The 17,432-nt window shown below is 34.5% G+C and overlaps 1 protein-coding gene across 1 annotated transcript in view; it reads left to right on the top strand.

The window, feature by feature from the left end:
• ALG13 (ALG13 UDP-N-acetylglucosaminyltransferase subunit) overlaps positions 1 to 16,765 on the top strand; it is a 61,281-nt gene extending 44,516 nt beyond the window's left edge. The window contains 5 exon segments of the mRNA XM_010996654.3: positions 74 to 239; positions 6,909 to 7,097; positions 10,667 to 10,707; positions 12,986 to 13,166; positions 15,834 to 16,765. Coding sequence (XP_010994956.2) covers positions 74 to 239; positions 6,909 to 7,097; positions 10,667 to 10,707; positions 12,986 to 13,166; positions 15,834 to 16,099 — 843 coding nt within the window. The 3' untranslated portion in view covers positions 16,100 to 16,765.
• Positions 16,766 to 17,432: the final 667 nt, after the last annotated feature.

The raw sequence follows: 17,432 nt of genomic DNA, 5'->3' as shown, positions 1-17,432 counted from the left end.
AGGATCAGATAAGAGACTAATATTGTATGAGAAACCAAACTTAAGAATTCTGAACTTTCTTCCACGCTTACAGGTGATGGTAAATTCCGCAGCAATTGCAGCTTCCTGTGCCAATAATGTTCCAGCTCCAGTCTTACCTAACTGTGCAGCAGCTAATCAAGCTGGTAGTACTGCTTCAGTTTCCTCACAGAATGCCATACAGCCTCTCTTTGTGTCTCCACTTACACAAGGCAGGCCAGGTAGGTTATTAGTGACTGCTTACTTTGGAAGCCTCTTTTCCTATTCACGAACATGCACATAAAACAGTTCTAGTGGTTAGATAGGATTATTTTCATCTCCAGTATTTAATTTGTTTAACCTACTTAATAAAGTATGTTCTGTAGTTGAGGAATCCATGAGATTTGAGAGCCAGGTTTTTGATTTTTTTTCTTGCAAATTTGGCTTTGATATGATTTCAGAGCTATCATTTTGCTACCCCATTAACAATTTAGAGGACTTGTACTAGTTTTTCAAACTGTAATTTTGGACACATTTTTGAACTTATCTATGAGCTTTGAGGTACTGATAGTACCGATTTGTGAAGTGATTGTGGAATTCCAATGAGTTAATTATAATTTGAAATTCTCAGCAGAATTCTGGGAAAGTGGTGGCAGCAATAGCATAGGTTTTTAGTGTGTGTCCCCAAATAAAAATGGAAATAACAAAACCAAAACCCAGGGACAATGCTTACAACAAAACTAGGTGACAGGGTATCCCCATGAACTCCAAAATTTAAGTAGGTAGGGACAAATCACCAGTCACAAGACCTGCATGCTATCAGGGTCTATGCGGGAGCAAGAAGACAAAAGCATCAGGAATGTTGTCTATAGACCTGAGAACAGAAGAACCCCAAAAGAGCTAATAAGAATTCACTGGAAAGTGGGGCAGCCAATTTGGAAGGAGCAGCTAAGACTGGGAAAGGATCTGACCTCTTCACTACTAGGTGAGTGCTTTGGGTATATGATAAAGGGACTGAAGAGCTTGGAACAGTTTGGCCCCTAAGAACTCTCAAAACTGACCTGTCAGGGCTCCTTTTTAGGATAATATTCTTCACTGGGGAGAAAGTGCTAGGAGTGGAATCATAATTGATGAGAATAAGGAAGAGAGCAGGTCCAGACTAAAGTTCAGGAGAAAAGAGACAAGGAATCCTAGAAGCAGTCATGTTTTTAAGCACTACACAAAAGCCACAGAGAGCCCTATGAAGTTAGAAGAGCTTTCTTGTATTTCACCTCATTTTAAAGTTCATGAAAAAAATTTCATATAAAAATGAACAAAAGAAAAGTACTGAGGTCAAATCATATACAAAGATGTTTTAAGGGGGAAAAAAGCAGAATAACACCCCATAGACGATAAAAACATGTCAGAAATGTGCATGCTAAATAGAACTTAAAATAACCAAACCAACAACTATCTCAAACTGAGGTAAAAACAATAAAATAATACAAAATATTGAAAAATAACAAATCAGAATTAGAAAAACTCAGATGAGTTGACTGAACTCAGGAAAGCATTAGAAATGGAAGAAAGTCATTTTGGTAATGAAAACTAAACTATAAAGAACATGATCAAATATATATGGCAAGGGAAAGATGTAAGAAAGAGGGGAAATCGAAAATGAAGAAAATGAAGAGAAGGGTTCAAAAGTGACATACTGAAGTTCGGCAAAGGATATCAGATATTAATAGAAGTTCCTGAAGAAGAAAACCAAAGTAAGGGAAAAGAATAAATACTAATAACTATAATTCAGAAATCTTTCCTGAAATTAAAACTTTAGAACTACATACTGAAACAGCACTCTGCATACCTGAGATTATTGAGCCAGAACAACCAGCGCTGGGATATTCTAGTAAAACGACTAGGCTTGAAAGAAAAAGGAAGTCTTTTGATTGTCTAAATGACAAAGCCTATGGAGTATATAAAAATAAAATGATAATCATTGAACTTTGACAGCAATGCTTCATGCTAGAAGAAAATGGAGTAACATTTAAGGTAATGAAAGAATGTGTGAACCAAAGATTTTATATCCAAACTGATTTTCAAGCTTAAAGGGTAATGTATAAGAATTCAGAGAATATTATTCACATGAGCCCTTCCTGAAGAATCTACCAAAGATACGCTGTGAAGTAAGATAATCACTCGCCGCATATGGCACTGTAAATTTTAATTAATTATGATTAAATGAAGTAAATCTTCTGTTGCTCTTTCACACTAACCACATACCAAGTGCTCAAAGCCACATGTGGCTAGTGTCTACTATATGGGACAGCAAGATACAGAATATTTCTGCTATCACAGAAAGTTGTATTAGATGGATAACAGTGTATTAGAGAATGTGTTTTGACTTTTAGACCACGAAAACAATGAGAGACATCAACATAAGACCTGATCGTAAGTGTGAAATACATAGCTACACAAAATGAGGGCTGAGAGGTTAATATACTATGTAAAAGCCTTATGTTTGGACACTGTACATATAGTATAGCTATTTCTTTTTAATGGGAGAATTGAGAGACCACGTGCTGAGCATTTTTTTTGATGCTTTTAATAATCACAGGTTCTTTTATTTAGATACTCAGATTGTTATTCTGAGATTGTAATGTTGGCTAAAACAAGTGAGTATGGGATATTAGTTTTATCCCCTGTGTCCTTGCAAACCAGGATCTCAGTATGGAAGAAAAGAAATACAGATGTACTAAAGAGGCCAAGGAAAAGCTTTTATGGCCTCATATTTGAATTGAAAGTATCAATAGGAACTTGAGGTATTTTATCTTTAAATTTGTTTATTTCCTAGCTCTGTCCACTGAAAAGGGCTAGAAATAATGATGATCCTTAGCACTCAGTTTGTGGTATTGAAATACCATTTCTCACTTTAAAAAAACCAAACACCTTTCTGGAGAAATGTTTGGTTCCAGGTCTGGGTAGGAGATGTTCAAGATGAGCCTGGGTCATCTTGTCATGCCAGATAACAGGGAAGCTATCAAAGAGTACTGGGGTCATGTCAGAAGGACTCAGGAGCCATCTTGAAGTGGTTCCTGCTGGCCAAAGATGGAAGATGGAACAGTTTGAGCTTCAACAATGATAATTACAATAGACTGGAACATATCAAATATATTAAATTTAAAAGTTCTCATGATACTTAAAAAATTGGTTCCCTTGGTATTAACAGATACAAACTACATAAAATAGATAAGCAACAAAGATTTACTGTATATAGCACAGGGAACTATATTCAGTATCTTGTAATAACCTGTAATGGAAAAATAATCTGAAAAAATATGTATAATATAAAACTGAAAAAAGTGATTCCCTTAATTGAATGATAGGAAACAAGTTCACTTTTCTTGAAAACTGGAAAATAAAGTGAAAGAATCAAGTATTTATCCTGTCTTATATGAACTGTCCTGCTGAGTAACTGAATAGTAGCGGGAAAATATTTAAGTATTCTGATCAGTGAAGAAGAAGTGGCAGAATATAATCATTGTGCAGTCATTACTGAATGTTGATGAGTATTAAACAGCAATGGCTGTGGAGATCGCAAAGATAGACATTACTTTTAGATGTATCAAAGGAGTCAACCCCAAGTCTGATCCAGTCTTCTGGATCTAGCTGCCTATTTGCAGGAAATACAAGAGCCTGTTGAAATGCACCATGAATATATAATCAGCCAACTCTAGACTGGGAAACCCCACAGGTCAAGGGTATAGATTCTTTAAAAGAAAAATTGAAATGAGAAGAATGGAGAAAGGACCAATAGGTTGAAAGAGATTCAATATATCAACTTTAAAAAACTGTCCAGGGGTGCTCATTTGGGTGACAAAACTCTTAAAACTACAAAGAAGTGATTACTATGAAAGTCAGGATAATAGTTAATTATGGTGGGAGGAAGAGGAGCATGATTGGGATGGGGTGCATGGAAATTTTCTGGAATGACTGGCAAAGTTTTCTTTAACCTGGATAGCATCCACCTGAAAATAATTCATTCGATTTGTTTTCTGTATCTGTTTTATTTATAATTTAGAAATTAAGTGCTTAATCACAGTGCCTGGAACAAAACATGCAATATATATGTTCATTAAACACCATAAACATTTTTCATTGGAAATGTTAACGTAGACCCTGGTTTTACTACTTTGTGCTAATTATAAGGGAAAACGTTAGCTGTCTGCTTCCAGCAAATGTCTGAGCTTAAGAACAAGTGACAAGTGAGTCAAGCATTGTAATGCCTCATTTATGTAGAATCATTGAAAGTTTATCCTTTAAATGCCAGATTTGTGTTTTTTATAAATATTTCTAAAAATGTATACTGCCTTCATTTTACTTTTTGTTAAGTCATTTGTGAACCTCAGTTATAACTCTACTAGGTAATGGCTGCTCTTTATCATTCCTGTCAGTCCTCTAGATGAAACAACTCATGTTTTCCATTGTTATTCTTGTGTCTATCTGGTAGCCCCATCCCATCCTTCTTTAAGTTACTTTCTATCTGCCAGGTAACTAGATGCCATGATTGATTTTATTATGAGTGTCCTCATAAGGCATTAAATCCTGTTAACTGAGGGTTTTAGTAACTGTTTTGGACTGCTTTTGCCCAGGCTAGAACTAGTGGCTCACTTGCTCGGGATGCAAGGTTTAAGGGAGTGTCAAAAAAACCCACAACGATCAAAATAAATAATACTTCAGTGAACTATTTAAAAAACAAAGATCAATGCAGAAAAATCCATGAAAAACAAAGTACCAAAATTTTAAATAAAGACAGTAACTGGGCCAGGCTTAGGGTGAGTGAGGCACTCACTTTTGGGGTCATGCAAGTGCAGGCTTGGAGCCTGTCTTTTATAATTTTGATACTTTCTGTATCATGGGTTTTTATTGTTGTTGTTGCTTTAATTTTGTGGCCCTTTAAATTTCACACCTCACTGCACCCTAGTCCCAGCCCTGCCCTTTGATCTCTAGAGAAGTCGGGTCTTATTATATATATTCATGTTGTCTTCTGAAATGTCCTGAAGCAGACTGCAGCTACATGGACAGGGGGAAATAAGCTTTTTGAATGTGTTTCATTGGTTTCCATTAATATTTTAGAAAAATTTGCTTCCATTGTCCTGGGTCCATCCCTTGAACTATACTATACCTGTTAAGCCCATAGAGCCCCGTTAAATCTTCGAATTAGGTGCTCATGCATCTCTAGGGCACCTGGGGATTTTAAAAGCTTTTTCTTATGGAGCTTATTGTAATATGCATTTTAAAAGGAAGGAGAATTCAGACAGAGTAACCTCCAAATTTCTTCTACCGTTGATTTTCTCAGGCCCATGAGAACTTACATAGCTACCTCTATGTCTAGTAGTAGGTTTTTACCTGATAATCATAAATACATTCTACTGTCTTTAGCTAATTGAACTTACTCAGTTTGCTTTTTAAAAAATGGTGTGATTTGAGTGCCAGTTTAAAAGGAGTGAGAGTGGAGCTTTGTTGAAGCCATTATTTTATAGGCAACAAATCCATAAAGTCTAAAGAGCATTTGGAGATGTTCTAAAATTACTCTTTTAAAACTGTAAAAGTAGAGATTTCTACACATAAGGCAAAACTCCAAAACAGTTATTTGAGTAAGTGTTTAAAATTTACTGTTTTAATTTAGATACAGTAAAATTCATTTTTTGGTGCCCTGGGTTTTGACAATGCATAGTTGTGTAACCACCACCACAATCATGAGAGAACAGTTTTATCACTCTAAAAGAGTTGTTTATCAAGTTTTAAATCACCCTAAGACATAGATCTCCTATTAGTATTAGCCTGTGACTGTATAAAGGATATAGATAAATGTATTGTTAGAATTTATGTTGATGAATGAAAGCAATGTGGATTACTTCTAATACTTAGCCTTAAATTCCTCTTGCTAAATTACCAAAATAACAAATTCAGCTTGTGTGGACTGTTCCTGTACTAAACTAAGCGTTCTGAAATTCTCAATTAAACCTTTACTGAACAATGAGACTAAACTTTCTATACTTCTCAGGGATAAAATTATAATGCAGGTGACACAGTGGTAAGATTTAGTGCTTGAATTTCTAAATCAGCTAAAATGTTCAATTAAACATGAAGGATTGTGTCATTCATCTTTCAAAAAATTTAATAAATTTATTTAGCATACTATGTATATATGGAGATACTTATTTTCACTAGATTGGAACCACATTGTTTCCTTTATTATCATAGAGGAATATATTGATACTTAAACATAATTGTATTTGAATTTCTTATGTCAAAAACTGTGAAGCTCCTAAATGAGTATTATTTTTAAACTATAATAACACTTATAGAAAGTTAAAGGGATAAGATAGTTGATCTAGCCTATCTGTTTTAGATTCTGTATGTCCTTAGAAATGGAACTGTCGCAATTTAGAGTTCCCTCCCTGTATTCCTCTGATGCTACCAAGTAGAAACCTTCAAATTGCTTAAATCTATAATCTATGCAATTTAGTCTCTCTTATTAGCTTCTACATCTTGTGATTTGGCAAATGGCTGAAAACATCCTTAACTTTGTAGTAAACTAGGTAAAATTTTTGCTTTCATGGTACTTTTTATGGTACCTGTTAGCTGATATTCAAAATCTTGATAATCAGACCTCTGTAGCTTCTGGTTTTTTTCCTTTTAATTTCAAGTAATTTCCTTAACTCAAAAATAACCTGTAATGAACTCCTCATTTTCAACTGACATGTCTAAGAGAATATGGGCAATTTACCTTCTAGGTTTTTGTTTTTAAGTCAAATCATAAGAATTAGAGTTGCTTGATATTGGGAACACAAAAGAAATGGAAGATGATCTATTGCTTCTAAGCTGTTACAGTTGTGCATTGCTACTTTGTTTTGTTTCTTTTTTAGTGATTGCTTCACCATCCTATCCATACCTCTCTGCTCCTATTCCTGCTGTCTCTCTACCACCACCACCACCACCTCCACCTCCTCCACCACCACCACCTCCTCCTCCTCTTGAGGTGGGAGAAGCTTCAAACTTACCACCACCACCTCCACCTTATTCCTGTGATCCAAGTGGCAGTGATCTGCCTCAAGGTAAGTAGATTTTGAGACTTCGGTGAGGGTTACTTAGGTCTGAGCATTTTTTTTTTTAAATCTTAGAGCATATCTCTCTTTGGTTGAGGACAAGGTGAGGGACCAAAAGGAAATTGACTTAAGAGCATAATGCTAGGTAAGTGACTAAGGAAAGGAGCAACTGAAAGCTGGGAATATCTTCTGCATAATCAAGGAATGGATGGTTGAGCTGACCTATGCTGCTTTTCTAGGTAGCTACACATCTGCTCTGAAGAAGATTATCAACTGGATATCTACTTTCTCAGCTATTTTTCTTGAAAAGCAGGAGTTGATAACAAATTTTTCTCCTTTTCTTAAATGACTACCCCAAGTGAATGAAATTGTTGCAATCTTGGTATTTAGGGTTCCAACTGAATTTTGAAGAATTGGAAAAGATTTTGAGGGGAGGAATTGGGGATCTGATCTGCCTTGGATTTCAAAACCATGTGTTGTTTCCTTAATTAAACTAAGGAATAGCCTTCCATTGGAAGTTCTTTGTTACCCCTCAGTTTGGCAGTGTATCTCAAAAGAAAATTGTAGTTGAAAGTTGTTTGCAGCTTATTTATACTTTTTTGTTGTTGTAACATTTCTTTGATTTTTTTCTAGTTGCTTCTTTATTCTGTTTTGGTTTTTTTCAGCTCCTAAGTTAGTTACCAAGATCTTCAACTCCGTTCTGTTCTTTTTCTCTTCCTTAAAACTTCATTATTAACTTTATGTAGATGATTCTTAAATCTGTCTAGCTTTGGCCTCTACCTACTTGCTAGACTTTTTCACTTGGCGTTCTTACTTTTATTTTAGACTTTATCTCCCTCCTTTCTTCTCTTTAGGCCATGCAAAACATTGACTCTTCTTGGTTTCCCATTTTGTTAATCTGGTATCATTTCCACCTAATTTACCCACTGTCTAAACCCTGATCCATTTACTCCTGTCCCCTCACCTACCTATCCCTGCCCAAGATTTACTCGGCACATAATGCTGATTTTGCCTTCTCCAACATTTTATTATGAGAATGTTTAAACACACATGGAATTAGAATTTTAAAATGAATAGTCATATATCCACCACCTATATTCGGTCGTTAACCTTTAACTGTACTTGGATTACTACATATGTCTCCATCCTTTCCTCCATCTGCCTCTCTGCCCATCAATTAGTCCATCTTTTTGGTGCATTTCAAAGTAAATTATAGACATCAACATTCTTCCTCATAAAACCTTCAGCATATACCTATCATTAAATAGAGTTTGGTATTTATTTTTTCTTTTGATGTGAAGCTTACATATCATGAAATGCACAAATCTTAAATATAGATTTGCTCAGTTTTCAGAAATGAGTACATGCACCTGTGTAACCCAAATCCCCATCAAGGTATAAAATATTACCATTACCCCACAAAGTTCCCTCATGCCCCTTCCCAGTCTTTCCCTACTCCCTTCTCTGCTTAGCTCCAGAGAAAACCACTGTTCTGATTTTTTTTCTGCCATAGTTTCACCTGTTTTAGAATTTCATGTAAAAATAATCATATAGAATGTACTCTTTATGGAAGGCTTCTTAAACTCAACATAATGTTTCTGAGATTCTTCCATGTTGCTGCATGTCAGTAGTCTGTTTGCTTTTATTGCTGAGTAGTGTTTCTTTTTACGGATATCCTACAGTTTGTCCATTCTCCCGTTGAGGGACACTTGGGCTATTTTCTAGTTTGGGTCTGTTATGAATAAAGCTGCTGTGAACATTCTTGTAAAAGGCTTTGCGAACATATGCTTTCATTTCCTTTGGGCAGATACCTAGAAGTGAAATTGATGGGTCATAGTAGGTGAATTGATGAGTCATAGTACATGTTTGTTTAGTTTTATAAGAAACTGCAGGTCATTTTTCCAAAGTTATACCTTATCTTCTTGTACTTTTACAAGAACTCTGGTCACTTGATTTTCTACTCCTAAGCCTTTGCTAACATGGTGATTCTACTCGAATTCTCTCTCCCTCTACTCTTCCATCTAACTTCCTATTATTTAAACCCTGTCATTTTCATGACCCCACCCCCTTAATTGCATTTCAGAGTTTTTGAGTTCTTATAGTCCTTACCTGCCACATTTTTTAACAGCTTGAAATATAATTCACATATCATACAAGACAGCCATGTAAAGTGTATAATTCAGTGCTTTTCAGTGTATTAACGTATTTGTGCAACCATCACCACTATCTAATTCCAGAACATTTTCATCACCCCAAAAAGTAACCCCATACATGTTAGCAGTTACTCCTCATTCTCCCTGGCCCTGGCAACCGCTGTTCTATTTTCTGTCTCTGTAGATTGCCTGTTCTGGATATTTCCTATAGATGGAATCTCACAATATGTTGTCTTCTGGCTGGCTTCTTTCACTTAGCATAATGTTTTCAAGGTTCATCCGTATTGTAGCATGTATCAGTATTCTTTTTGATGGCTGAAAAACATTCCATTGTGTATATATACCATATTTTATTATCTTTTTTTTAGTTGAAATATAGTCATTTCACAATGTTTATTATCTATTTATGGACATTTGGGTTGTTTCCATTCATGCTATTGTGAATAATATTGCTATGGATATTTTGTATACAAGTTTTGTTTTGTTGTATGTATATACCACAGGGTGGAATCCCATGCCATTTGTGAATTTACTTCCTGCTATTATCTTTTCACATTCTTTAGCTTGAGCATCAGGCTTTATGCTATACTCCCACCTAATAGTCAAAATACAAGCTGAGTATTTTAAAGTGACAGTAAATACATTTGTATGTGTTGAGAGTCTCCAACATAAGAAAAGGGGTTTTCTGAGAGTTTCTTAGTGGAACTCAAGTTATCTTATGTATAAGAATATACATGGATCCCAGATTAATCAGTAAAAATACATTTAGAGATATAATTAGAGTGTTAAGGCTATCCCTCTTCTCTCATCTAGTTTTTGTTCATTTATAAAATATTTTAATTAAGTTCTGTGTCTGAAGAAATTTTATCATCTTTGGATATAACTGTTTCGAGTTACCATGCTCATTGCCTCCTCTCTTTGGAGTTCCAGTGGTGGTACATTAGTCATGTTATGTAAAAACAAGGTGAATTATTTCAAACAGTGCTAAGTATCTCAGTAGGCATCACTAATCTTGGCATTTGAAGAGCATTAGTTTGTACTATGTAGTAGCTCCATTAGCTGAAGACCAATATGATTTCATATGTAGCGTATTTGTATTAAAGTATATTTTAGTCTTGAGACAAGCAAGAAAATGCCATTACTAGATTCTGCCTAAATGTTGGCAGAGTAGCATTCGTGTAACATCTGCCTAATATTAAGAATAGAAATAAAATATGTATTTGGTGATTAAACCTTGGATCAGAAAATGATATTACCTATAGTGGTAGGTAAATGGTTATTTACTATAAGGTAGAATTGAGGGTTGTATTGATGTGGGAAGACTATATTTGTTATCTACCTTAATACTCAAAGAGAAAAGCTTTTAAGTGGTAGTTTTAATTGATTATGTCATCTAGTTACTAAAATTAAAATTTTTAATTTTAGATACAAAAGTTTTGCAGTACTATTTCAATCTGGGATTGCAGGTAAGAATCCTGTAAAAATTGCTTTGATAAACTAACTCTATATTAAAAATATAACTTGTTTTGGTATTAACATAATCAGATTCTTTTTTTAAAATTTTATTTTATTGAGTTATAGTCAGTTTACAATGTGTCAAATTCCAGTGTAGAGCACAATTTTTCAGTCATACATGAACATACATATATTCCTTGTCATATTTTCGTCATGAGCTACCACAAGATCTTGTATATATTTCCCTGTGCTATACAGTATAAACTTGTTTATCTATTCTATATATACCTGTCAGTATCTACAAATCTCGAACTCCCAGTCTGTCCCTTCCCACCCTTCTCCCCTCTGGCAACCACAAGTTTGTATTCTATGTCTATGAGTCTGTTTCTGTTTTATATTCAAGTTCATTTGTCTTCTTTTTTTTTTTATTTTAGATTCCACATATGAGCGATATCATATGGTATTTTTCTCTTTCTGGCTTACTTCAGTTAGAATGACATTCTCCAGGGACATCCATGTTGCTGCAAATGGCATTATGTTGTCGTTTTTATGGCTGAATAGTATTCCATTGTATAAATATACCACAACTTCTTTATCCAGTCATCTGTTGATTTAAAACCCACGATCACTGTGAGACTTATTTCTGTCTAATATCTCTGAAGATAACATAGGTTGGGTTTTCTACTTTAGTCTACTAGTGCTTCAGTTTCTTTTATAAAATAGTTGCTGTGGCCCTCTCTCTCTCCCTCTTTGGAGACTGCCCGCACTTTGTCTATGGAGTGTGTACTTACTTCTACTCTAACCTGAGCACCCAAGCCCCAACACCTCGTGGCCTTTCTCTTGCCTTTCGATATATCTCTAAATAAGTCTACCTTTACTCAAAAAAAAAGGTTGCTGCAAGTGGGGGCTGTACATATTACAACCTTAGCATTTGTTGGCCTCCATCTTTAACATCACATGCCAACTCTTTGCTATGTTTTTCTGTCTCAAAATAACAAATGGATTATTTATCCTGCTTCCTAAAACATTTCTGTAGCTATTTCTGTATTTCATGCAAAAAGTAATTAGACTAATTCAAAGACATTTAAAAAGGTGTATTATTTTTAAAGCACTCATGTGCTCATAGATGTTTGCCAAACACTGATTTTCACCACTTCCCTAAGTGGTAGAAGGGGGAGTACTGACAGATATCTTACTATAACTGAAAGGCATCTGTGATTTCAGATAAGAACTCTTTTACTTTATTCTTGCAGGGATCATTTTCCCACTGAAATACACTTATAAGATAGCAAGATGGCATATTTCATGAAAAGAAATGATGCATCTTAAGATTTGGGAGATGATAGCAAACTTGATAGTCTCCTAAATAGTACTCAGATTAGCTCATATTTTCTAAGACACTGATTTCCCTAAAACCTTGCACATATTTCCAGAAAACTGTCTTCCTCAACTGGCACATATTTATGTATTAAGAGTAGTAGAGTGGGTTTTTGTTCTTTGAGATGATACTCCCTAAAACCAGTTTTAAGAATTTAAAGTGCTTGCCCCTTCAGTTATGTTTATTTATTATAGTCACATGTGGAAACATTGTGATTCATTCCACAAGGCTGAGGCATTTTAAAATATTCTACCTCATATTACATCATGGGAACACAAGGAAACACAGAATAGATATTCTAATATTTTCTCATATTAAAAGTAAAAGCATTCATTATAGTACATCTGGAAAATACTAATTATAAAGAACACTGAAACCACCTGTACAACCATTGTATACTTTGATATACTTCCTTACAGCTTATTTATTTTACAAAATATGGGCTATGCTATGTAATTTTGGAAACTTGTAAGTTAAACAATATGGACACTTTTTCTTTAAATATTTGACAGCATGATTTTTTTATTGCCTGTGTTGTATTCCATCATGGATATATCATAATTCATTCATCCAGTTTTCTATTATTGAATATTTAGGTTGTTAAATGTTTTTTGCCTTTAAAAATAATGCTATAAAAGACATCTTTGTATGCAGATCATTGTGTATATTTCTAACTTTCTTAGGATGCTATCTTTTAAAAGAATTCCTAGGTTCAAATAGGAGATACAGATGCTGCAAAAGATCTTAAAGTTGTAAAAAAGAATAGATTTCTTAAATGTCATATTATTTAGTTCAAAAGTCATTGCTACCCCATCTGAAAATCGTGGCCCAACTTTTTTTTTAGTGGAGAATGGTACTGCTTTAAGAAAAGGGAACAGTAAAGTGTTTGTTTTTTCCCCTTCTTGCCCAAGTGCTATCACCACAGCTACTGGCACTCCATGGTGTATGTGCCACAGATGCAGCACCAGCACCTTCATGTAGAGAATTATCCAGTCTATACTGAGCCACCTCCTCTGGTAGATCAAACCATTCCTCAGTTGTACAGTGAGGTGGGGAGACAAGATGGCACACAGTCAGAAATATCAGCAAATGGTGAGTATGTAATGAGTTTCCCTGAAAGATAGACAATTGAATTTTATTGTGTGTAATTTAATAATAGCCTTCAGATATTTCATTAGGTCCATATACTAAGCCAGCATTTCTTAAAGCATGGTATGTGGACCTCTTGGGGTCTCTGGGACCCTTTTAAGGGATCCATGAGGTTAAAAGTATTTATCATAATACACAGATTTTATTTATCTTTTACACTGCATTACATTTGCATTAAGGGTACAAAAGTCAGTGGTGGGTAGAATTGCTGGCACCTAAACACAAATCAAGACAGGGGCACCAAACTGCTAGTAATTAGTGTCTTCCTCACTGCCAAATACTCATGATCCAAAAATGCCAGTTTTATTTATTTTTTGTTTGATCAAAGACATTTCTTATTTTAGTAAATTTTTATCTTTGAATAATTATACTTAATGTTCTGTGCAACAAAATAGGAACTATTCGTAAAGCACTTTGCATACTGACGTATGATGATTAACTTTAAAGGATTTGTGAGCTTGAGTTTCGAGCTGAACTAGCTGACTTTTCATAGAACTCTATTTTTACTTGAAAGAATAATAGACCAACTATCGTTATTCAGACTTGGGAATCTGACAAACATTTTCTCAAATGAACTACATAAGCCTATCACTTCAAGAAAAACAGCTGATAGTATTTTTTGTCAAAGATAAAAATTCTAACTTTCAAATACAAGTTTTCCAAAATTCTAGTATTTATCTGCCACCGTGAGCTTGACAGCTTCCCAATACTTAATTAACTCTTCTAATAAAATAGATAGTGGAGGGCTATTAATGTGGTTTCTTACATTGTATAAATGAAATATGTCAACATTTGGGAGATCTGTATAACCCAGTGAACTAATACTTTATCAGTTACCAATGTTATGATGTTGCCTGTGCATGATTCTGTTAAAGATCTATCCAAAATACAAGATAAGACAATGGATTTTAATGTTAACAAAATATGAAAAGTTCACATTGCTACTGACCTCCAAGAAATTACCACTTACCTAGTTTTGGTGTAGAATCAAAAAATATCTACAGTTATTTGAAAAGGGTAGTTATTAAGACTTCTCTCTTTTCCAACTACATATCTGTATGAGGCCAGATTTCCTTCATATATTTAAACTAAAACAATGTATCGTAATAGGTTAAATACAGAAGCAGTTATAAGAATCCAGCAGTCTTCTTTTAAGCCACACATTAGAGATTACACAAGTGTAAAACAGTTCCACTTGTCTTACAATTTTTTTTGAAAATAGACTCATTTTTCATAAAAATTTGTACTAACATTATAGGCTTATTTTTACATGAAGTAATATTTTTAACTTTCTCAGTTTAATTCCTAACGTGGTAAATATTGGTATTTAAAACCCACATAAACAAAAGCTATTTGAGATCCTCAGTTTTTAAGAGTGTAAGGGGATCCTGAGACCAAAAAGTTTGAGATCTCCATGCCAAACCATAAGGGTAGTTGCTCTTTATGAGTTCACGGTATAATATAGATGGGGAAGCATTTTGAAGAATGGAATCTTGGACTACCCTTCTTAGAATTGACAGGACGTAGAAGAAGCGATGTGGACTAACCTAACCAAATCTGTTTTCCATTCTAGCACTGCTGCTTGATGGTTGTGATTCTGGCTAAGTTACTTAACCTCCCTAAGCCTGATTTTCTGTAAAATGGGAAATATTATATTTTATGACTTGCCAGGGTTGTTATAAGAAGTAAATAAGACCTTATATGTTTAAGTATACTGTGCCTGGTGCACGTGAGGAATGTGAATTTTCTTCCTCTCCTCTCTTTTCTTAAAGTATATTAATGGTTTGGGATTACTAGCACTATAGAATCTTATCCCTCGTGTGGTGGTGTGATGTGGCCCACGGAAATAAAAATTAAAGTATCAGTGTACCATATACCTTTTATAGAGCTATTTTTAACTGTAGTAAATACAAGACAATGGCTGTCTTAATTTCACAAAATGAACTAATCTTAAGTTATCCCAATTAACTTGAAGGGCTCTTTTTAAAAAATATATAGTCACTGTAATAAGGTAGGAACATCGTTTGTTATCACTGAAACTGATTCATGGTAGTGAAAGTGCTGTAAAATTAAAATTATGCTAGCATCATAATGACATTCAAGAGATGACACTTAAATGTTTGGTCCTAAAGAAGATGCTCTTCAGAAATTTACCTTCAAGTATAGACTAGACTGTAAAACCACCTGAGTTTTTAATTGCTTAAAGTTACACAGAATGGTTATCTGGATGGTATGTGTTAATGCTGGAAAACTATTTCATAACAGTTGTGATCAACTCTTAAAAGAACTTAATTGACTAGAATGACTCCAGAGAATGTTTCTTTATGTATTTTAGTCTAAATCATCCCAGAAGGATAGCTGTCTATAGGTAGAATACATTTGACACGTTGTACACACATATGTATTTTTTTAATTAGGAAATTTTCATACAATCTTTTAGTAGCCTGTTTTAGTCACTAATGTTCATCTCTAAAGCGCTCCTGCTATAATTGCTATGATCTTTCTTATAGTTAGTGGTAAATTTCATTTTTACCTATAGGAACATCCATTTATATTGATATTTAGTTAATCTTTGTATATGACGTGTACTGTATGTGTTCTTTGTTTCAGGTACTTTTCCAAATGCTGACCCTGCCTCTGTCCCTCATGGAGCAGTCTATTATCCAGTGATGTCAGATCCCTATGGGCAGCCACCTTTGCCAGGTTTTGATTCTTGCCTTCCTATTGTGCCGGATTATCCTTATGTTGCACCCTGGCATCCAGTCAGTGCAGCATATGGTGGTTCTTCTCAAATTCATGGTGCTATGAGTCCTGGGCCACTTGGCTATATTGCTTCACCTCCCTCAGCTTCTCATTATGTACCTCAGAATATGTAAGATGCAGCAGTATTAAGTATTCTTGCACTGCCATTTTTCTTGCTGTTTTGCTTTTTAAAAAGTATTTTATGTTAGTGTTTAAGTGATTTAGATAGTTACAGTGGTTACTATTGTATTTGTCTTTAAGGTTATTTTATCTTTTGATTTAAAATAGTACTTTAAAGGAATATTACGTTGGGTTGTGAATAAGGAAATTGAGATGGATGTACAACTAGCCCCATATTGAGCATACCACATTGTAGTCAGCTGTTTTCCTGTCAGCCAGCTTGTCAACTTTGTATTAGCTGATGGTACCAATTGATAAAAGGAATAAATCATAAGAACTATTTCCTTGGTTCAGATGTCATACATCATATTAAACCATGAAAAATTGGAAAAGCTTCTACTTTTTTCTTGAAAATAAAACAACAAAACCAAGAACATTTGCTTCTGGGTAACTAACTTAATAATATTAAATGAGAGAGCTCTTCACATTTAAGAATTGTCTGAACTGAGTTGTGTTCTATGATATTAATCAGTTTCGAAGGCACATGGTGCTCTGATTTAGATTTATCCCATATGCTATCGTTTAATATTGGATTTATGTAACTTTTACTGCACAGTATTGAATTGATGTCCTTTGCACAGTTAGCAGTAAATAAAAATTAGCATTTAAAATTGCTAAAATGTGAAATTTTCTTCTCTTTTGCTTTTTCATGGCAGGGAAGAGTACCAGACTGTTGATTGTTCCAGTATGTTTCCCCCCTGGTGTTTTGGTTGCCAAAAAATGTGAATTTATAGCATGAGCTGGCGGGGTCAGTTGAAATGTTATTTAGTCTCAACACATTGCAATGCATATTACCATATCTAGTTATTTTCCCTTGAGAATGTTCCTTTAAGTTGTATTTCTGTTTTTTTTAAATCTGTTAATTCCCTTATGAAACTTTAATCTAGACTTACTTTCTCATTGTTCTATACTTCTAATAGTTGTTGAATCTTATAATTTTTGCTTTTGGATTTACCTTGTATCTCTCCAGACCTGCCTAGTCTGACTTTCTGAGACATATTTCATTAGCCTTTCTGCCTTCTCCCTTCTCCCTTTGATCTACTCAAAGACCACAAGATTTTCTGTATTGATCAGTTCTTCTCTGAGGGGTAATTCTTCATGAATGCTTTGCTCTATCTCACCTACAGACAGCTATTTTAAAAGTGTTCTTTGCCACAAAACCTATTTATATTGCCTCCTTTAAAAGTTATTTGTTCTTGTGAAGCATTCTATTCTTTCTCACCTTTAGCTACACCCCAGGCAAAAAGAACCTTTTGAGACCTCAAGACTCAAGTTACTTGAATAGCT

The sequence above is a fragment of the Camelus dromedarius genome, chromosome X (genome assembly GCF_036321535.1).
Source record: "Camelus dromedarius isolate mCamDro1 chromosome X, mCamDro1.pat, whole genome shotgun sequence".
Taxonomy (NCBI): domain Eukaryota; kingdom Metazoa; phylum Chordata; class Mammalia; order Artiodactyla; family Camelidae; genus Camelus; species Camelus dromedarius.
The sequence above is the reverse complement of the archived record's forward strand: the minus strand, read 5'-3'. Positions and strand labels throughout refer to the sequence as shown.